Genomic DNA, 22,242 nt, shown 5'->3' with positions numbered 1-22,242 from the left:
TTAGAATCTATAATTTTGTTATCAATGTTTAGTTTAAGTTCTTTAATTGTGTGTTTCGAACGACCAGTCTCCACATTTATTACTTTCCAGGTTGCTTTAATAATGTCTGAACTACTTTTTATTTTCTGACTTAGATAATTTCGCTTAGCTATATGACAATCTACTTTAAACTTCTTCGAATACGCCTTCACATGTTCTTTAAATTCATCACTCTGATTAAACCGCCGTTCCTCATATAAGGCATACAGTTCACGTCTTCTTTGATGTAAGTCCGCAGTAGCCCACTCACTAAAAACTGATATAGCACAGTGTATCGTAATGGAGCACCAGGTGTACTGTAATATACCCCCTTTTTGAGTTTATGCACCTCATAATCGGCCCAACATTCTCTTGGTCGGCTTTTAGGAAACTGAAAGGGGTAACAATGGGTCTTCATACACTGGTTAACTCGGTCTCAAGCTGGTCCGGTCGAGTTTTGTAACAATTAAAAAAGTTTAATTTACACTGATATAAAATTGTGTTGAGAATTTGAAATTATTTTACAGTAAATATGATCCTACTTGCCCGCACTAGTGCGTGAAACAGCACGCAACTCGTATCGATTTAAAACACTCCTTTCGGTCGAGTGGCGATAAATTAAAAGACGACCGAAGGGAGTGTTTTAAATCGACACGAGTTGCGAATTACCTATTCGCACGTGTATCGTACAACGTTTTACAGTACATATGGCCCTTTAAACTTTTGACATCGCACGAAAAGTGCTATTTTACGCACTAGTGCGGGAAAATAGGACCATATGTACTGTAAATAACTATTTCATATTAGTATGTATTTAGATCGTTAGTCTACTCGACAAGTTACCCCGGGTAACCAGGCTCGTACCAGTGATATTTATCATTTGATATTTACAAGCCGCTTTTCGGTGAAGGAAAACATCGTGAGGAAACCGGACTAATCCTAATAGGGCTTAGTTTACCCTCTAGGTTGGAAGGTCAGATGGCAGTCGCTGTCGTAAAAACTAGTGCCTATGCCAATTCTTGGGATTAGTTGTCAAGCGGACCCCAGGCTCCCCCATGAGCTGTGGCAAAATGCCGGGACAACGCGACGAAGAAGAGAAGAGAGAGTCTACTTGACAAGTTCAAAACGGTGAAAGATAGAGATACTACTCCTAAAAATACGTGTCATATCTCATTGGATCCGGGATGATGTATAGAACACAAAAACTGTCAATAGTTGTAGACAAAAAGACAAAAAAGGCGGAAAACCGAAGATAGAGTCTGTTCAGAAAGAGAAGAGTTGTGGAATGTGTATGGGGCCCAATACAATGAAGACTAATAAAGTCTTATTAATCTAGAATAACTTTAAGATAATATTTGTATGCTTAACCAGCAAAATATGTTTCTGTACAGGTATATCTTTCCAATAACACCTTGTTATACCATATTTTAAGCGAATAAAGAATTTTCACATTCATTACATTCCACAACTGTTCTTTTTCCGAACATATAGTTCGTTTTTTTTAGCATTAGAAAGAACTTCGCAGAAGCAAGCGTGCAGTTTTTATCAGGCTCGTTAATTATTAATTATTATTGAATTATCTAATGTAGCATGGTCAATACATAAAAATTAATTCAATTCGTTACCGCTAAAGTGCCAGATTTAGAACCACAAGCGAACTTCTGCGAAGTTCTTTCTAATGCTAAAAAATACGGACTATAAGTACTCTATTTCTCATGCGTCAGGATGTTCAGTCCCGAGTTGCCTCTAAACTAAGTTAGGGTCATTACATGTTCCGGTCACGGTAGACCACCATGTGGCTTTTGGCTTCTTCCATATATTTTTTGTAGACTAATTGCCTGATGGTAAGCGATTACCGCCGCCCATGGACACCCGCAATACTAGATGGGTCGTATGTGCGTTGCCGATGTTTAAGATGGGAGTACACTCTTTTTTTGAAGGTATGAAGGCCGCATTGGTCCAGAAATACTGCATGCAACAGTTCATTCCACGGTCTAATTGTGTAAGGCAAGAAGTTTCTGGAAAAACCGGGCAAGTGCGAGTCGGACTCGCGCACGAAGGGTTCCGTACCATAATGCAAAAAATAAAAACAAAAAAAAGCAAAAAAAAAACGGTCACCCATCCAAGTACTGACCACTCCCGACGTTGCTTAACTTTGGTCAAAAATCACGTTTGTTGTATGGGAGCCCCATTTAAATCTTTATTTTATTCTGTTTTTAGTATTTGTTGTTATAGCGGCAACAGAAATACATCATCTGTGAAAATTTCAACCGTCTAGCTATCACGGTTCGTGAGATACAGCCTGGTGACGGACGGACGGACGGACAGCGAAGTCTTAGTCCCATTTTACCCTTTGGGTACGGAACCCTAAAAACACACAGTTGAGGAGCCTGCCATGTTTCTTCTATGTTTGCCTGCTTGCTACCCTATTTGGTGAGGCTAAGGCTTGCCAAACAACATAGATAGTTTTTGAGGCATCTTGTCACGTGGCCATACCAGCAAAGCCTTAGGGCCCCCCCACATCTGGCGTCTTTCGAGCGTCGGCGTCTGTCGGCGTCGGTCCAGCGCTATGGAAAATGACGTCGCTGCGCAGTTGCGTCGACGTTGCGTCGACGTCGGCCATAGAATTGTAGACGCCGACGCTCGAAAGACGCCAGATGTGGGGGGGTGATTGATGGGTGCAACCTTGGAGGATATAACCAAATGGAGACGCCTTGTCTGTAATTTTCTGTACAAAACAGTCTGCCGATTTTTTGGGGGAGGGGCACGTCACATATATACGTCACGTAAAGATAGCCATGTCAGATAAACGTCAGTCCATACAATGTGTATGACCGTTATTATTGTTTTCGGGGGCCCTTGCGGATACACTTCGACCCATAGGGATCTTTTGTGGAAATGTGTATGACCATTGGTCATAGAGTTTCGACAGAAGGGGACGCCTGTTAATGCCTACTCCGTTTGGTTATATCCTCCAAGGGTGCAACTTTAAATCTATCTCTGATGTATTCATTTTTATTTTACCGATGCTTGTTAGTCCTGCTGCCCACCTCAATATGCTGACATCTTTTTCTTAGATTTTGTTTGTTTCCTTTTTACCATACGTGATAGCCAGTCTTAAGGCTCTTTTGTAGACTGCGTAGAGTACTTGAGGACACCAGAGCTCTCCAATTTTGCCAGCCAGCATTAAGTCTGAGGGTAATGCTGGATTCAATAGCACCAACAACCGTCATGATTGGTTTGAAATATTTGATGAAGTTGATGCTCTGATAGACTAGGTCTCATTGGAGTAGTATGACCATCAAAGTTACAATCTAGATGCACACTGCACACTCTTACTTCTGCGGGATGACATTTAATTTCTTTTCAGGGATGCCTCCTTTATTCTAGAGTGGTTTGCAGTTGGTCTCTTTAATCAATGAATAATGTTGGAAAACACACCATGGAGAAGGACTTTGGATATCTTTTGTGAGATAGTCCATAAGTTGGAGATGGGCTTAACGCATTCACTGCCAGGGGGCGTGGCCTAGGAATAAACTTGTATGACGGTGAACGCACATGTGCGTTGGGGGCAGTGAATGTGTTAATGCTAAACCTTGATGAATGAATGACATCATTAACGGAATCAATTTCCAACCTAGGCTAGCTTGCAATAAGTTATACTTCAAAATTTTTAACTATCTTTATCATATCCACTTTTGTGTTAATAATATACATTTTGTTGGTCCTACTCCAACAGAAACAGGTCTCCAAAATTGGCCACAGCTGGCCCGGTAGTAAGTACTAGCAGTCCCTTTCCCAGCACCCGTCAAATAGACTGTTGTCCTTATCTGGCCGCCCTAGCCCCGGACGTACTGGGCCTTAGGGCCTTTTAGACTGTAGTCTTCCCAGCTAAAATTCCTGAAGACTTTATGAGACACTTGAAAAAGTTTCGATAATATAATCTATCTTTCACTCTTCATGATATAGGAAATGGTTTAAATCTGCTTCGTTGTTCCCTTATGACTGAGGATCGTGACCAACATCATTTAACGCGATCAAGGGCTATGTGGGCTGCCCTCTGCATGGAACCACATGCTTGTCTAATGGAATCCGACCATCTTGCAGGGGCTCTTCCTCTAGCGCGCTTGCCTTCAACTTGCCCCAGTATGATGTTGAGTTGGAGGCTGTGGTGTGGCCATCGCATTATGTGCCCAAAGAATCGTTTTACATATGGACTCTAATTTTATGCTGATATTTAACTTACGGAACAGAATACTGACAAGTAAAAGCTAATTAAGTACAGTGAATACATTGCATGACAACATATGTGACTTTCCATCAGAGAAGGATCCTTATGTTTCACCTTTATGAGGATGTTTCTGTCAGAATTTGTTCAGATGTAAACAACCTTATTGCACTTGAAGCATAAGGACCCTTCCACATATTATTGGAAGCATATTATAAGGTTGAATAGGGTTATTGAACCTAGCCAAGCCCTATCTAAATAACATAACAAGAGTAAACATTAAAATATGTCAACAAGATTTTAATATTAACACCTGCATGATGTGACTGGCAACACTATAATTACTATAAATATTATATCTATTAAATAGTACTCTTGTCAGATTTCATACAGATTTTAAAAGAAAAGGTATAAAAAAAAACCGGGCAAGTGCGAGTCGGACTCGCGCACGAAGGGTTCCGTACCATAATGTAAAAAAAAAAACAAAAAAAAGCAAAAAGAAAACGGTCACCCATCCAAGTACTGACCACTCCCGACGTTGCTTAACTTTGGTCAAAAATCACGTTTGTTGTATGGGAGCCCCATTTAAATCTTTATTTTATTCTGTTTTTAGTATTTGTTGTTATAGCGGCAACAAAAATACATCATCTGTGAAAATTTCGACTGTCTAGCTATCACGGTTCGTGAGATACAGCCTGGTGACAGACGGACGGACAGACGGACGGACGGACGGACGGACAGCGAAGTCTTAGTAATAGGGTCCCGTTTTACCCTTTGGGTACGGAACCCTAAATATGTCTTAGACTTTGCAAACTTGTAGAATAGCCTCATTTAGATGGTGTAAGAAAGGAAAATAATTTTATTTATGATGTAAGTGTTGCCAGCTTATTAGAAAAAGATGGATTTTGACCTAAAATAAGCTCTTGTGAAAAATACATAATATTTATTAAAAGCACAATTATTGTGTGATGTAGAATGAGCTAGATTAGGACCTATATGATTTGAATTGAGTTGATATATACATGACATTGACAACAGGTATGTCCCAAAACACCTGATCTAAATATCAATATGTATAACAACAACATAGCTTACATAGTTTTTCTAGTCTAGTGGAAATGTATAAGATACTTACTAGTTATTGGTGCCGAAGAAGAAGATGCATTGCACAGCCGACTTTTTCGGGGGCTTGGACAGCTCAGGAGTCGGGATGGCTACCTGAAACCACCATCATTTCTTGTTAGTTCTGACAGAGGTTAGGCTCATAACCAAAGCATCATAACACGCCTATTAACAGTTCCCTCGCTTTTACTCTACGACGTTATCAAAACAGAGTCTAGGGGACGCCAACGCCAATCTGAATGGCCAAGCTTACACGTAATAATAGGATTTCCCGCCTATACTTCTTACAAAAAAATTCTGGTTCGAGTGATCAACAAACATTGAAAATGCTGTTTACAATCAACAAGTACATAATGTTTTTAATGGGAACGTTATACTATATAGGTCTTCAGAAATATCAGGATAACTTACCCGGCCGGGCCACGGGCTGAAACCCTTCATTTTTGCCCTGAAACAAACACATAACCGGTTATATTAAACTGTAGACTTCATGTTAACTTTAATACTTAATTTCGGTCTAATATTTTGGTACATACCACACTAAATCACCAAGTTTATATTCGATAGACATGGTACACGACTGCTCAAACTGAATTTCCACGACGAACTAAATTAAAAAATTGAAGAAAAGGGGCAAGCCGGGCAGTTTTGTCGTTTTGCGCGTCTCCTGTATCTATGGTTGCTGTCCAAAAACCGGTAATGTCACGCTTGAGTTACGCGCTGCTTACACGACTTTTGAGAACAAATTTACACGACAGGACTAAATCTCCAAGTGTAAACTCAGCTTAAGATTAAAAGCTGAGAAAAATTGTTTATGGTTTTGAAAAGCTGTTTGAGTTATTCTTTAAATCGTTATTTTATTCAGCATTTTACTATTTGGACAACTTATACTAGCGTTTTATGCTTTAACATAAACGGGTTAGTAATTTTCAGCTGTTTTGACAATTCCTTGTGCCGCCAAAGTTGAACGACAACAATATTATTTATTGTATAATTTAAATATAAACGATGATTTAAATAGTTAATTTCCAATAACAATGTCAAAAAGATTTTTTCCTCAGCAGCCTGGTGAAAGAAAGAAGGCTAAGTTAGATATTACCATATCAGATCACAATTTTCCTCTTAGTCAAAATGCAGCTGCGAATGATGGTATGTCAGATAAATTTTACAACACTCCTATACTGTACATCACGAGTTACCCTAATCTTTTAATACGTTATCTCAAATAATAGCGATTTCCTAAATAAATTTGATCTTCCCAAACACTACTAGGTTATAACTACCATTTATGTTTTTGAAGATTTCGATAATTGGGGAGATGACAATGACGACGAGATGCTGCTCATGGCGAGCCAGGCGTGCGAGCAGGCCTACGGCAACAACACCACCCTGCCAGACTTCAGCCTCTGTATGCAGCCGGGTGCTACCAGCACACAAATGTTTCCAGAGCCTGGCCCTAGTAAAGAATTCACGTTTAAAAAGCCAACCGTAAACTCCCCACACCTAACATCTACCCATTTAAAGGATAAATGTACTAGAATCTCCTCTCCTCTACCCGGTATGTCATCAAAAGTAATATCAAATGGAGATACAATGAAATACAATGATGATTTAATCTATAATGACAAAGTGTATAAAGGGCAAGACCCGGACCATGTTTACCGACAACTTCTCCAGTTACAAGAGGAGAATGCTAAATTGAAATCAGAAAACGGTAAATTAATGGACAAATGTGTGACGAAGGAAGGCGAGGCGTCTATTCTTCGGACACAGCTCAAATCTTGTCAGGTGGCCGTGGATAATGCTAGAATGGAGAAGATTAAAGCCCAAGAGAAGGTGCAGATGGAATGGACGGAGAAGTTAGCGGCTGTTACTGGCCAAATGCATGACTTGAGGACACAGTTGGATTTTAAGGTAAGAATGTCTTACTATAATAAATAATCCCTTAGTCCGAGTTCGCTCTGTTCACGCCTCCTTGTGTCTTGTCTGTCAAGAGTTCTTATAAATCAGTTCTTGTAAAAAACAATCCTTGCTAAAACTAGCATTTTTATATTACAATGAAGGACCTGAATAAGGTCTAAAAGTATGAATAAATAGTTCTCAACAGTATTTAAACTATATTCTTTTACAGAATTTGGAAATAATCAGCATTAAGGAGAGATGCAGGATGCTAGAATCCACCAAAGTGAAATTAACTCAGGTCACTGTTCCAAATAATGAAATATCCTCAAGGTAACATTGTTTGCTTTTTTTATTCAGACTTCTTTGTTGTATCTTCCTGTGACCTCTTTGTTCTTCAGACTAGGGAGATTTAGTTTAGATTTGACTAGTAAATTTATAGAAAAACCTGTGGAATTATTTCATATTTTCAACTAAGTCTCATTTCTTTGACTTAACCCATAAAATGGCAGGAACCGGCTCCCGGACAATTTGTCATTTAAATATGAAATGTGATTAATTAAATATGTAATTACATTTGACTTGATCTGATACTAAAAGTTCTAATCAACGCACATAATATGTTAACAGTCACCGGCACAACAATATAAGCTCCAATCACAACCTGTCTCTGACCCAGAGGAGGGTAAAGACATCCTCTGCAGCCGCTCAGACTGACAGCAAGGCACACTTCTTGAAGCTACACAAATCACACGATTCTGGTAAGTAGAAAATAAAAAAATAAGTATTTTCAAATTTAATCTGTCAACAGACATATTAACATTACTCGAGTAACTAAAAACACGTGATTTAAAGCGTAAAATTAGCTTAAATAAGAATTTTAGTATGTAAAATCACACCTGATTCAAACCGCAATAAGTTTTCTTGAAAAATGTTATGTTAAGTGTTTGCAAACTATTCTGGTATGTAATGTTATGTTACATTTACATGCTTGCCGAGACTTGGCAAGTGTGTTATGATGTGTGTTCAAAAATCCGACAATTGTGCGGATCGGTGACAAGCTCATGCAAGCAAACACCGCACCGCAACGCACACAAACCACACGCAAGCCAAGCCAAACACCCCCATTCACACGCTTGTTATTGTGGACCAGGGCTCGGAACCGGTTTTTTTCAAAACCCCGAGATAGCCCAATATTATTTACTATTTTATGCTCTTTACGTAGGACTGAATCATGTATTTAGGTAACAACGTCGTATTATTAGATTGCCCTATTAAAAATGAAATATTAAACCTAAGAACGTAATAATACCGGTATTTTTTGTACTAAGTAAAAACCGGTTCAGAGCCTTGTCGTGGACGCTTGTCGAGACTTGCCAAGCGGGTAAATGCAGCATTAAAGTAGCTGGGGGTAGGACCTATTTCTGAGGAGAATGTTAAATACATAGATAGGTACAATTTCTTGACATAATAACACAGGTAAAAAATATGTCAAAGTACTAAGAAGTAGAACATCCTCTTATGACACTGCTTAAGCTTAAGCTCTGTTCAATTGACATGCATTAAGGCTCTTTTTATATTCTTTTCAGCAACACCAAACCTCACCAGCCTACTCCCCTCAATCCTCGAGCCCACAACGGAGCAGCCCTCTCTACTAGACTACAATGAGAAGCTGCAAGACCTGGACCAGTCACAGCGCCCCTGTCGGGTCTTTAGCACCTTCCATCGGGTCCCAGCCAATAAGGTGTTAAGAATGAGAAATGGAAATATGAGTATTGGGTGTATACATGAGGATTTGACTAGTATAACTAATGGGGAAAATGTTGCGGAGAAATTTGACAAGGTAATTAATTAATTTATTTAAAAAGCTTTATACAAAACGACCTGAGCCAATCCCAGGCTACCAAGGGTGGAAACCGAAAACCGGTAAATGAATTAACCGGTTTTAATTTAGGTCACTTGAAGCTTATGACTTTATTATTTCTTTAAACTACTTATTTATTTTTGATTAATAATAAAAAATAGATTTAAATGTAATGTCGTGAAGTAGGTAGCTACTTAAGGAGACTTAAGACTTTTGAATAATAGTAAAACCGGTTTCGAGTCCTACCGGTTAGTATGATTAAATTCAAGGCAGAGACTTTTGGGGTTCTATATGTACCAGTGTTGGGCGTAATTAATTACTCGTGTAATTTAATTACTAATTGAATTACTTGTAATTGAATTACATAAAATTTAATTACATGTAATTAAATTTTCTGTGTAATTTGCAATTGTAATTACATTAATTAGTAATTAAATTACTCAATTACTTTTCATTTACCTTTTTAATAATATGCAAATATGAACAAATTTACTTGGAGTAATTATAAAGAAAAACTTTTATGAATTCCATTATACGCTGGATAACGTTATAACATATTTTTTCCCTGGAATCATACCTTTACAGGGTACTATGTGACAAACCACGTTGAATATGGCGGTCGGCGCTTACGTCGCGTAGCACCGCATTAGTATTGGGGCGCCGCTAATAATGACGTAAGCGCCAACCTAAGGTGCCTTTCGGGTTGGACTGTAGCAAAGGGCGGCTGGGATTTAGAATATTTTTTGACAAAGTGGCGTCATTATGACACTATTTTTAAATGATTGTAATGTGTAGATCACGTCAAAATAAGCATCTTTTACTGAAAAAACTTTTCTCTAAAATAAAAAATGGCTGAGTTAGACGCCTCCAAAGATTGATGTTTTTAAAGGGAGCTGGGACTTAAAAAATTTTCATCGCGAGTGGTGTCATTATGACATATATTTTAAATGATTGTAACTTATAGAACACGTCAAAATAAGCTACTTTTACTTGAAAAACTTTTTTCTAAAACTTTATTAAGAACTGTTTTAAAACCCCTGTTTTTTTCATTTTCTCAAAAAAAATTCCAAGTCCCAGAAACGGCCCCCCTTTGTTACAGTCCGCTATTTTCAATTTTCGAAAAAAGTTTTTCTAGTAAAAGTAGCCTATTTTAACGTGTTCTATACGTTACAATCATTTAAAATATATGTCATAATGACACCACTCGCGATGAAAATTTTTTAAGTCCCAGCTCCCTTTAAAAACATCAATCTTTGGAGGCGTCTAACTCAGCCATTTTTTATTTTAGAGAAAAGTTTTTTCAGTAAAAGATGCTTATTTTGACGTGATCTACACATTACAATCATTTAAAAATAGTATCTTAATTATTAATGACACCACTTAATCAGAAAAAAATTCCAAGTCCCAGCCCTCCCTTTGCTACAGTCCAACCGATGATCAAAAACTTGCATTCTATAAAAGTAATTGTAATTCAAAAAAGTAATTAAATTACAAATTTTAATTACAAAATGTAATTAATAATTTAATTACTAATTACATTTTGCAATTGTAATTAGTAATTAAAATTTTAATTACTTTCCACATGTAATGGAAATTATTTGTTGGAATTACATTTTGTAATTGCAATTGTTAATTAGTAATTCAATTACTTTTTGCCCAACACTGATATGTACCCGAAGGGGATTTGAAAACCTATTACTAAGCTTACACTGTCTGTTTGTCTGTCTGTCTGTCAGTGGGCTATTGTCAATCAAGATCCGAGCTTGCATTTTTTGTGAGGGTCTACGACAAAGCCATCTGCTGAATTATTTTAGTGAAGTCGTGTAATTTTCTGTTTTCTTAAACGTTTGTGCCTTACAATTAAAAACAATTGAACCACAGATCGTGAAAGCAACATGCGCCGTACTCACACAAGTGCAACAGCAGTTAAGGGAAGTGCAGTCCCGCGCTACGACTGCATTCCAACGGGACATGGATCAGCGGTACATCGACGTTTCCGGTACATTTGTACCGGTACCGAGGCGGAGCTTACTCTCGGGCAGGTTAGTCTAATAGTCGACCAAGCGATGAGCGATCAGAACAGGGTGTTTTTATATTTGAAACATCGTTGATGTATTTAAATAATTGAAACGATTAAAATCCGCATTTAGGTTAAGGAACCCCGAATACTCGAACTACTCGGAACAAAATTTTTCGGTTCGGAGACAAGGGGACTAAGACTGTTAAATCACAAATCTTACGAGATAGTATATATATATATATAGATGGTAGTATTAGTATCTTTCGTCCCTCTAGTCAAGCACAATACTGGTTGAAAACAAATGATGTAGTATTGTGGATTTTCTAGTAACAACTTTTATTGTATTTTTCAGAGCACTGTACAAAGAAGAGCAAGGTATACTTGCGCGACGTATGGTAGCCACCATAGCGTTCCTACTCGACCGCTCAACCAAGATAGTTCCTAAGGAACAAGTCAAAAAAATAACTCAAAATGTGAACGATGGAATTTTACATGTTTTAAGTGATGTCTGCTCGTTACTAGACGCCACGGTTAGTATTATTAGTACGTATTAATTTCAGCGCCATCTACTTCAGCTCTCAAGTTTGCGGTGGCAAAGTTTTACACTTCACTACACGCTTTAGTATTCTTATCTTCTTGTTCAACAGTTAATGAAGGTCACAGGATAAGATTTTTATATTATACTATACATTCTGTCAAGAAATAAAAACTTGACGGTAAATCAATCATTCCGATAGGGTATTTGACTACCAGTCAAATCAGTTTCTTTTTTCGAACTGCCAAAACGATTTTGTTACTATGGAATCAATATGAAACACTAGCATGTGACGTCACAATCAAACTACCTACTTATAGTTTTATACGGATTTAAAAATACAAATTGTGTTAAAATAATTGCTGTCTACGTTTCTCTATTAATCTTCTGGTGCTTTATTTCATGCACGGTGTAAAAAAAATTAAAATAAAAAAACTTTTATTTCGGACAAGATATCCATATTACAATTACAACATAGATATATTATAAAGCAAATAAATTAACATAAATTATTTTTAGTTTGTACATTCTTCCTCACTCACATACACAGTCAAATACCCTATTATCACAAAATTCTTTTATCTTCCAGTGTTGCGCCACCCTGTACAACGGCCTCCTCTACTCCACCGCCCTCCTACCCCTCCGCACTCTCCTCAAACCCCTCATCTCGTGCCGCCCCATGCCGTCCGTCTCCTGCCAGATATTGAGGGTGCTGAGGAGAACGAATGAGGAGGTTTGTGGCGGGAGTGGGAATATGAGGATGGATTTGGAGCAGGGAGTGTTACTTTATAAGAAAGGTAAGATATTGGAACTAGGGCTGTAACCGCGAAAATCGATGTTCGCAAATTGCGGGCATTTTTCTCTGTCACTCTAATTACGCCTTCATTGAAATAAAAGAAAGAGAAAGATCCCCGCAATTTGCGAATTTCGGTTTTAGCGGTAGCCCCCTTAGCTCTTGTTACGACGAAGTTCCATTTTGGATCCCTGATACCGACATAACAGCCTAATTTTGCAAATGCACTACAGTCCAGCGGTCGGCAACCAGCGGCCCGCGGCCGCATGCTGCCCGCGAACCTCTCACTTGCGGCCCACGAGACTTTCTGGCTATTTTGTATGTAATATTGACAAATGACAATGTCTGATAAAGTCATAAATATTAACAAAGTGCGGCCCGCGTACACTTCGTTAACTGCTATGGCCCTTGGCTGCTAAAAGGTTGCCGACCGCTGCACTACACAATCATCACACTCATAAGCAGTATCTTTTTCGTACTAAAAGAATATCCCTGGGCTGTCATTTTCACTGAGATTTCTTCAAAAAAGGAAAGATCGGGTTTTGAAGTAACCGACAATGCCTCTTACCATCAGACGGTCTGTGTGCGTGTTTGCCACCGACGTGACGACCAAGATCCGTCATCCCGCCAACTCTTTCTCTCACACTGCCATGACTATCCAAGGAATGTCACTAGCAGGGCTCGGAACTGGTTTTTTTTAAATCCCAAAATAAACATTTCTCAACATTTAATAATTTTAAGCTCTTTCCGTAGGACTGAATCATGTATTTAGGTAACGACTTCGTATTATTAGATTGGCCCATCAAAAATGAAATAATAAAGCAAAGAACGAAAAAGAACGTAATAATACCGGTATTTTTTGTATGAAGAAAAAACCGGTTTCGAGCCTTGGCCACTACTGCCTAATTTGAATCTGATCGTTAATGACCCCAACATTTATGTATGCAGTCCACAATTACATTCAAAATTCATTAGTTTATTTATTTTTAGTTACAAATATCCAACCCGCCTTTCAGATTCGTGCCATCTACATGTCCTCTTGAAGCAGATCGAAGTAGCGCTGAAGTGTATAGAGAGGCAGAACTTAGTCTCAGAGGCGCTCGCTACAGCGCAGGACCTACTAGGATTCTATAGCAACTATAACGCTAGGAATAACACACAGGAAAACAGGTGATTACATGAGATTTTTTGTGACAAAAAATAATGTTTTTTTGTATACATTTTTACATTATCCAGTTATTTTAGCAATAATAATATACAGTGAATACTTTAATATCCGCCTTTGAATATTTGTTTTTAGTTTGTAATTTAACCAGGGTTCGTAACCGGTTAACTTATTCAAATTAACCGGTTTGTAATTTAGATTAATTGAGGTTTATGAATGTTTGCATTTTTATAAATAAAAAACTAGTAGAAACAAAATTAAGAAACAAACAGTGTGAAATATTAAAAAAAAGTAAAAACCTCTTCCGATGTCTGGTTAAAAGGAACATCCCTTATATTCATCCCTTAAATACTAGATACTTTTAAATATAGCCACATTAAAAAAATTGTACCTTATTTACATATTAAACCAGCTGGAAAAGTAATTGATTATTTATATGTTTCAGTTTTCTATATTTTCAATTATTTCAGGTGTGATTGTCAACTCGTGCTGATGCAAGTCCTGGTATACGTCCTGAGGATATGCTCTCTCATGTTGAAGGCTTGTCAGTCATCTAAAGGTCAGTACAATTCCAGAAACCGGTTTTTATACAGCTTTACATAATGATTTCTATGTTTTAAGAGACCCGCTCGTTGTCCAGTCCCGTTACCGGTTAATTAGCATTTAAATTTGGATCGAATTCGAAATATACCTGTGTTTACCGGTATATTTTGGACCAAGCTTTTGACGTGTTATTATAATGACTTAGTTTTCTTATTTATAGATTTTACTTGCCATCCACTTGAATTATAACGGACCACATAGAGCCTATCGCGAACAATCTCTTTCGTTCCTCATCTATTTGCCTTTTTGCAGATAACGAAATTTAGATTTTATTTTAACCGTGTAGGCCCGCAGTTCCACATCAGGAGACCGCATCAGTGTGATAACCGGTTTTACCTCGCTTTACGAGATGATTCTAAATTTTTCTTTTAGCTAAAAAATTTCATTGTCAACAGATAATTTATCGTCATCGCTTCTATCAGTATGTCGCGGGGGCATATTAGTGTTACACGTGCGAGTGTCGCGCGACGTTGAGTTCACCTCACAGCTCGGGAGCGCCGAAGGACCCGCGCTGGAATTCGTCGAGACCATGAGGGGTTTCAAACAATCTGAGATATTTGGTAAGTCGAGCTCCATTTGGTGTATTCCCATGTGACTTCGCCGTCATACATGAGCTGGGGACAAATGGGAATGATTTGTATGCAGCAAGGCTCGGAACCGGTTTTTTCTTCATACAAAAAATACCGGTATTATTACGTTCTTTTTCGTTCATTGGTTTATTATTTCATTTTTATTGGGACAATCTAATACGAAGTTGCCGAAACACACGATTCAATGTACGTAAATAGCATAAAATAATAAAAAAAAATGTGATATTTCCGGTTTTAAAAAAGAACCGGTTCCGAGCCGTGGTATGCAGGGCCTATTCCCATCTGTTCACGGTGAGGACAACTGGAAATACAACCTCCTTTTTACCGATTTTTTTCCTTAAATCTTATTATGTTCTTATGAGCTTTGTGGCCTTAACGCGGTTCTTAACTTAAAAATGTATACCTTTTATAGTGCCCTAACCTAACCCGGTCTAGTGTCCTAGTCTGATCCTAACCTAATTAAACAAAACATATATTGTTACAGAAAACATGTTGATTGAGTTAGCGGGGACATTCCAATGTGCGACGGAGGATTCCCCGCCATCTTACCACAGACAAGCGTGGATCAAGAGCTTCGACGCATTCTCTCTGGCCGACTGATTTTTATTAAAAAGTGATCAATAGTTGAAAAGATACGTCTTTTCAAAGAGAAATATAGTAAGACAAGAGTGCTCACTCCATACATCAGTTTTGGTACCAAAAAGACTATTAACTTCAGTGTCTACATCTAGCATCGAGTAGCGGAACTATCAGTACTCAGGGCTATAACCGCGAAAATCGAAGTTCGCAAATTGCAGGGATTTTTCTCTGTCACTCTAATTACGCCTTTATTGGAGTAAAAGAGAAAGAACCCCGCAATTTGCGAATTTCGGTTTTCGCGGTAGCCGCTCCGTAGTATCAGGACCGGAAAGTCTTATGCTGTTGAGATAAGACTTTCCGGTCAGTGCTTCATCTATTGTCAAGTAGCAGTACTGATAGTTCCGCTACTCGATGCTAGATGTAGACACTGAAATTAATAGTCTTTTTGGTATTAATCTGATGTATGGAAAGAGCAATCTGTGTATTTTTTTCTCTATGATCTTTTCACAATATTGTAAGAAGAATTCGTGTAGACCATAGGGAAATAAGTAAGAATAGAGTGAAAACTGCTACTCGACAAAAGATGTCGCGACGAACGAAAAGTAATGCTTAACAATTTTCAGCTAATATTATAACCGGAACTCTATTTTCAACTCCTTCTGCTTGTAATATTAGTTGTAAATTGTTTTAGCATTAGTAAATTTTTCGCCAGTCGCGACAGTCGTAATATCTGGTGTCAAATAGCGGTACTGATAGTTCCACTACTGGACGCTAGATGTCGACTACGAAATAACCCGCGTTTTTTTAAGAAAACTGATGTATGGAGTTAGCACTCTATACTTATTTATCTATCTATGGTGTAGACAGCGCTGTACGGCTCAGAGCGGCTACCGCGAAAACCGAAATTCGCAAATTGCGGGGATCTTTCTCTTTTACTCTAATGAAGGCGTATTTAGAGTGACAGAGAAAAATCCCCGCAATTTGCGAACTTCGATTTTCGCGGTTATAGCCCAGAGGGCCTACCGCGAAACACGTTCGACGTGTTGCCTCCCTGTCACACTTACGTACGAATTTACAAGTGCGACAGAGAGGAAACACGTCGAACGTGGTTCGCGGTAGGCCCTCTGTCAAAAGTTGACGTTTAACGATCCAGTTACCACAAGATACGGTGTCATCGTACAGCGCCATCTACCTTAGCTGTCGATAACCCTTACTACCATTACCATTATTGAAAAGATACCAGAATAAACTGTGATTGAACTGTAATCGATTTCTAAAGTAAGGTCGACAATCAGAAATAATTTCGTACATTGACTGTACTCCGGAAGAATCTGTCACTGTAAAACTTAAGTACCTATAGTTCGACAAGAAATTGTAGAAAATTATTGAAGGTTCCACTTCCTACGTAACTATCACATTTTTGACGAAAAATGCTTAAACGTGGTAACAATTTAGTATGTATTTTTTTAGTTCCAGTTTATTTAATTTCTACTATTTTATGTCGCACTATAGGTGAGAATAATGAAATTAATGGAAGTTAAAATTAACTGCTCGCGTACAAACGTTGATGTACGAAATTATTTTTATTACTTTGTACTGAATGTAATGAATTGTAGTTGTGTATTTTTATTTTGTAAATATTGTACATTGAAATATTTTAGTTGATTAAAAATTGGATATCTGATAACTTTTACTATTATAACACTGGTACTATAACGAGTATCACAAGATAATGAATGGCAGACAATAATGAATCCTAAATTAATGAATTAAAGGTTGTAATTGGAATACTTTTGTAAGTATTAAATTGATATGATATAAAACATACAGGGTAGGATGGGTTCATGATATCTGATTAAAAATAAAATTACCTTCAAGAATTAAATTTATTTTCAATAATAAATAAGTTTCTTTTAAATTGTGAATCATTTTATCTATAAATAGGAATGTAGTAGAATTAGAAAATACTTCAAACCACCTCATCTAACAATCTATAGATACATCTTAAATTCCAAAAGATTGAATTCTATACATTATTTATTTGTAAATAAGTTGCTTTTGACATTCGATTGTGCACGCTAATACAAGTCTGTACTTATAAATTATTATAAAACAAATTAGGATTTCAAAATAAACTTTAACAACATATTCGATAAGATAAATGCTTAATGTTAGCACATCATTATAATCCGTCTCAATAATACTTTTAAAGAAAATAAATAATTGTATTTATTACTATAGAGTTATTAGCAAACTAACATGTTACTAAGCATTTACCCATTGAGGTAAAAGTACCAGTGAACACTAAAGAACCATGGTTGCAAAATAATCTAACAATATAGTAAGTTACAGTGTACTTTACTTTTACCTATTATACTGACTTAGTGCATTCAATCTAATACACAGTAATCGGAAATTTTGTGGTAAAAATGGGTTAGGCATGGAACATGGTAAGATCTTTATTTTTTATCTAGTTAATCTTACTTAACTTACTAAAAAGCCTATAGTTCGTTTTTTTAGCATTAGAAAGAACTTGAATGAAGGTAAGCGATCTTGATGTCTTTTAATTGAAAAACGCTTTTTAAAAATCAGTATCTGTTACTTATGAAAGCAGAAGAATATAAATGATCGCATTAGATTCATAATTGTTACATATTTGCCGTAACTTATTTTTAAACTGTGTTTTTCAATTAAAAGACACATCAAGATTGTTTACCTTATTTCGAATGCTAAAAAAACGAACTATAGTAAAGGAGTACTGGTGACAATCTACAAATGTAGTGAGAGTGAATAATTCTTTATCATCGTATTTTCACGGAAACGCATGAACGTGTTATGGTAAGATTTCAACCAGTGTCAGAACAAACAGTACTTATTGCACTAGGGCTTAGAGGATATAACCAACGGAGACGCCATGTCTATAATTTTCGGTACAAAATAGTCTGCCGTTTTTTGCGGGGGAGGGGCACATCAAATGTATACGTAACGTAAACAAAGCCATGTCAGATAAACGTCAGTCCATACATGTGGTTGACACGTCGTTGACCATTGGCAGCCTATTTTCGACAGAGGGGAACGCCTGTTAATGACCAGTTGACCACTCCGTTGGTTATATATTCTCTAAGCGCTAGGGCGACTGAAGTAGGTTGATAAATACGAACATTTCCGAAAATACATTGTTCACTACATCTGTATCATAATATATTCCATGTCTACTTTACCACAGAATTCCAGTACACAATATCACACAAAATCACGGCGCAACCGTCGAAGCAGCGACCGTCGGCAAAACATGTACACTCGGCACATGAAAGAAATACAGCATAAAACCAGTTGCCAACAAAAAATGAAAACCTACTATCGACCCTATTAAAAGGAGATAGTACTTAGATTTCTTCAGCGCGGGCATTAGCCAGAATATGAGTACTGCTCCGGAGACTAAAGCCGCCATGAGCACGAAGAGCCATTGCAGCCAGGAGACTTGGATGGTCCACAGGATGGCCACGGGGATGTAGATGGAGAGAGAGTAGCCGTACAGACAGAAGAGGGACATCATTGTTGGTGTTGTTGAGGTCTGTAAAACAAATTAATTTTTATATTAATATCAAAGAGTTATTATATCTTGTAGATGGCACTGTACGGCTCCGTACATTATAGTCGTTTCGACACAGGTTTCACTTTTCGTCGGGTAGTTGCACAAATCTCTGTTTTGACATTTTGCTGGGACATCAGTCAGCCGCGATCACGACCAGTGAAACCTGTGTCGAAACGTAGGTAAATCAAGGTAATTGAATAAAATTCGCGTTAGACCCATCTATAAATGTGAGTTAATTTAATATTTTTATGAGTGACAAAAAAGACTTCCAAGAAAATACCTGAGTCTCAATCTCATCCTGCCCGTCTGTCACTGTGGTCCACTTGAGAGCGGCCCATAGCGCGATGGGCACCAGCCACACGTAGCAGAAGATGGCCGTGGCGGCGTACGACACGAGGTGGAAGTCGTAGCGCCAGTGGACAGCCTTGTTGGCGGATTGGAGGTAGCTGGCTATGTTGCCGCTTACTGCTATTGTGAAGATCTGGAAACATTTTAAATTATCAATTGTTATTTCTATTTTGGATTTTAGGGCCTATAAATCCCGGTCTCTTGATAGGCTTGCGTGGGGATATAGATCCAACACGTAGAGACCCTTTGGAGAGCTTAATGTCATGTAGAAAGTCTGCTGGAACCCGTACACAGGTGCAACAATAGACACCCATGAACGTCCCAACAGGCATTGGGACTATTGTAGAAAAAGTGAACAAAAAGGGAAGTTTGGGTGGATAATGAGACTGGGTTATTGAAATGACGTCCACCTGCCATAACAATGTTAGTACACATTATCAAGGCATCATTGTTAACATTATTAAAGGGCTCTCTAGACTAGTCAATAGTTGGGTGGTTTTAAGGTATTCTATAAAAGTTTCTTTAACTTACCAAAGTAACAGATATCCATATAGGTCCATACAAGTCAGGTTTTCCCTTGATCCTCTCATCAAAGTAGTTGCGGGACACCTTCTGCGGCACCACCGAGGATATGATTCGCTCCACCACCTCATTGGTGTGGACATCAAAGTATTTCTGGTAATACTCTATGGTCCAGAAGTTGTGATTTGCTTTGGAAAAAAAGTAATATTGTATTAAAGACATTGATTAAATTAGTCCAAAATCTTTTTCTTAGCAATAAGTTTTTTTTTATTGAGAAACAGCCATATAAAACATATATACAGCATATATTAGCTATAGAGGAACGACATACATGGAAATCGCTCCACCGACAAGAGTCTAACTCTTAAATAAATGATGATGATAGCTTACAGCTAGGATTTCTCATCTTATATTCTATTCTATTCAATAGTTTCCTATATGTAAACTATTTTTTAATAAACTTAATACTATGGAATGCTATCTAACAAATAATGAAATTGTTAAACCTAACTACTTTCACACTAATAAACAGTATACCATAAATACCATAATACCATATTTTTACAAGATTACGCTGAGTAAAATCAACATAAACAAAGATAATAAAGTGGTATTTATGTATTGAATACCTACCTATAGTTCGTTTTTTTAGCACTAGAAAGAACTTGCAAGAAGGTAAGCGATCTTGACATGTCTTTTAATTGAAAAACGCTTTTTAAAAATCAAAAGCGATTACTTATGAAAGCAGAAGAATATAAATGATCGTTTTAGATTCATAATTGTTACATATGTGCCGTAACTTATTTTTAAAATGTGTTTTTCAATTAAAAGACACATCAAGATTGTTTACCATATTTCTAATGCTAAAAAAACGAACTATAGAAAATGCCATCTTTAGCTTGTCTGATCAAAATCTAAGGAAATGGAAAACTATTAAGAGACGTCTGGATGGCTATAGGATACAATATACATATATTTCTTTAAACTAATCCTAAATGACTAATCAGCCCAACTGTTAGGCATACACATTACATCATTAAAAAATATTGTATGCCGATTTAATGAAGCTAAATTGGTCAGTCATGTTATTACACTAATCGCAATCTCAAATACTGTCTATCGATGGGTAGTACTATTAGTTATTCTGTGTCGATGGCTATATACTATGTAATATCATTAGAAGTGTAGAAAAATAAAAATTACCAACTTAGATATGTATATGCGCAGTTTATATTTATTAAGCTGACTATAAATTAATATGTCTTACTTTGTGGCGGTGTTTCAGGCTCTTCATTGTTTAGATTGTTTAGTTTAGGTTCATCATACGTGTAATTTGGATTCGACATCGAGCTAGTGTATTGATGCGATTGCACTGCCTCCACTTCTAAACGTGCACTCCTATCATTGTGCTCGGGCGAATAATCTTGAAAGTCTAGTAATTCGCCAGTCTTTATCGAAGACATTGTTTAAAATATTAGTCACAGTTTTCGTAAATAAAGTAAAACGTACAGACGTATGTTGGAAAAAAACGTCATAACGCGCATGTCATTAGCATAGACATAATATATATATAGACGGTGTCTCAGCGAGCTGTCACTGTTGCCACTTTTGTTTAGTGTACGATTAACAATGAGGCCCACGTTGCTGTAGCCATGTCGATAAAGTCATATCGATAAACTATCGACATTTCTTGCAATTTTAATTTTACTTCAAAGGCTTAACGATACCTAAAATGACCAAAAATGCTTTTATTCTTTATTGTGGTTATCAGATCACAATTTTATAGTCACGCCCCAGCAGGGAACCAAGGAAAAGTTCAGATATTTAATTAAAATACATAAATACCTCTTAAAATAGGTGTTCCGCAATAATTGAATTATATTATTATATTATAATATATTCATTATCCATTAGCATTTCAATTATGTTTATGTTTAACGAAGATATTGAAGCTTCAATTAATCGCTATTTCGTTCCGCTGTGTAGCGTTTATCGATATATAACATGATTAAAATCGACTTTTCACATCCCTAAAAGAGTACACATATACGCTTTTACGCACACATACACAGCCTGGGCGCATCAAGAAAGGCAACACTTGATTTGAAGTCCACCTTGTCAACAGTATGGTTGTCCTTTTTTGACAAACGGCATTTTAAAAGAGCGAGGAGAGAGCAATGATACTAGTTGCTGCGTCGTGAAAGAGAACAGAAAAGGTTGGGCCCTTGGTCATTAGCATTTATTACATTTCAGTCACAGTGGAAAACGCTAGAATAGTTTGTTTAAATCAAAACCGCCGCGTGTATATTAACCTTAAATTTGACAATTAGAAAAAACAAGGGCCCAACGTTTTCTTTTCTC

At 37.2% G+C, this 22,242-nt stretch overlaps 3 protein-coding genes across 6 annotated transcripts in view; 1 reads left to right on the top strand and 2 right to left on the bottom strand.

Moving 5' to 3' along the window:
- The window catches only part of LOC134670649 (cytokine-like nuclear factor N-PAC), a 75,311-nt gene extending 69,247 nt beyond the window's left edge, over positions 1–6,064 (bottom strand). For 2 of the 3 annotated variants that reach the window (XM_063528461.1, XM_063528462.1), the window contains exons 1-3: positions 5,905–6,063; positions 5,780–5,816; positions 5,382–5,464 (exon numbers count right to left, since the gene is read on the bottom strand). In XM_063528461.1, coding sequence (XP_063384531.1) covers positions 5,382–5,464; positions 5,780–5,816; positions 5,905–5,939 — 155 coding nt within the window. In that variant the 5' untranslated portion in view covers positions 5,940–6,063. Of the gene's footprint in view, positions 1–5,381; positions 5,465–5,779; positions 5,817–5,904 lie in introns of all 3 variants that reach the window. The other variant, XM_063528463.1, reaches the window with a different exon arrangement.
- Positions 1–21,433, bottom strand: part of LOC134670662 (protein YIPF2) — a 211,095-nt gene extending 189,662 nt beyond the window's left edge. The window contains exons 1-4 of one of the 2 annotated variants that reach the window (XR_010099104.1): positions 21,149–21,433; positions 19,891–20,069; positions 19,292–19,492; positions 17,712–18,990 (exon numbers count right to left, since the gene is read on the bottom strand). Coding sequence is in view for 1 of the 2 variants with exons in the window: in XM_063528478.1 (XP_063384548.1) it covers positions 18,670–18,990; positions 19,292–19,492; positions 19,891–20,069; positions 21,149–21,344 (897 nt within the window). In the remaining variant the exon portion in view is untranslated. Of the gene's footprint in view, positions 1–17,288; positions 18,991–19,291; positions 19,493–19,890; positions 20,070–21,148 lie in introns of those variants that run through there. The other variant, XM_063528478.1, reaches the window with a different exon arrangement.
- LOC134670591 (uncharacterized) lies at positions 6,309–15,531 on the top strand. Its single transcript, XM_063528392.1, has 12 exons — positions 6,309–6,517; positions 6,669–7,282; positions 7,500–7,600; positions 7,898–8,028; positions 8,857–9,110; positions 11,013–11,173; positions 11,504–11,681; positions 12,276–12,483; positions 13,496–13,649; positions 14,115–14,203; positions 14,643–14,807; positions 15,322–15,531. The coding sequence occupies exons 1-12, from the start codon at positions 6,406–6,408 to the stop codon at positions 15,435–15,437; spliced, it is 2,283 nt and encodes a 760-aa protein (XP_063384462.1). The 5' UTR covers positions 6,309–6,405; the 3' UTR covers positions 15,438–15,531.
- Positions 21,434–22,242: the final 809 nt, after the last annotated feature.

This window comes from Cydia fagiglandana, chromosome 14 (genome assembly GCF_963556715.1).
Source record: "Cydia fagiglandana chromosome 14, ilCydFagi1.1, whole genome shotgun sequence".
Lineage (NCBI taxonomy): Eukaryota > Metazoa > Arthropoda > Insecta > Lepidoptera > Tortricidae > Cydia > Cydia fagiglandana.
This window is presented reverse-complemented; position numbering and strand designations above follow the sequence as displayed.

What these genes read in the sequence shown, in the direction of transcription:
- LOC134670591 (XM_063528392.1), top strand. Translation starts at nt 6,406, where the DNA reads ATGTCAAAAAGATTTTTTCCTCAGCAGCCTGGTGAAAGAAAGAAGGCT. An exon ending in ACACAAATCACACGATTCTG is followed by an intron (nt 8,029 to 8,856) that starts GTAAGTAGAAAA and finishes TATTCTTTTCAG; the next exon opens with CAACACCAAACCTCACCAGC. An exon ending in CGGAGCTTACTCTCGGGCAG is followed by an intron (nt 11,174 to 11,503) that starts GTTAGTCTAATA and finishes TGTATTTTTCAG; the next exon opens with AGCACTGTACAAAGAAGAGC.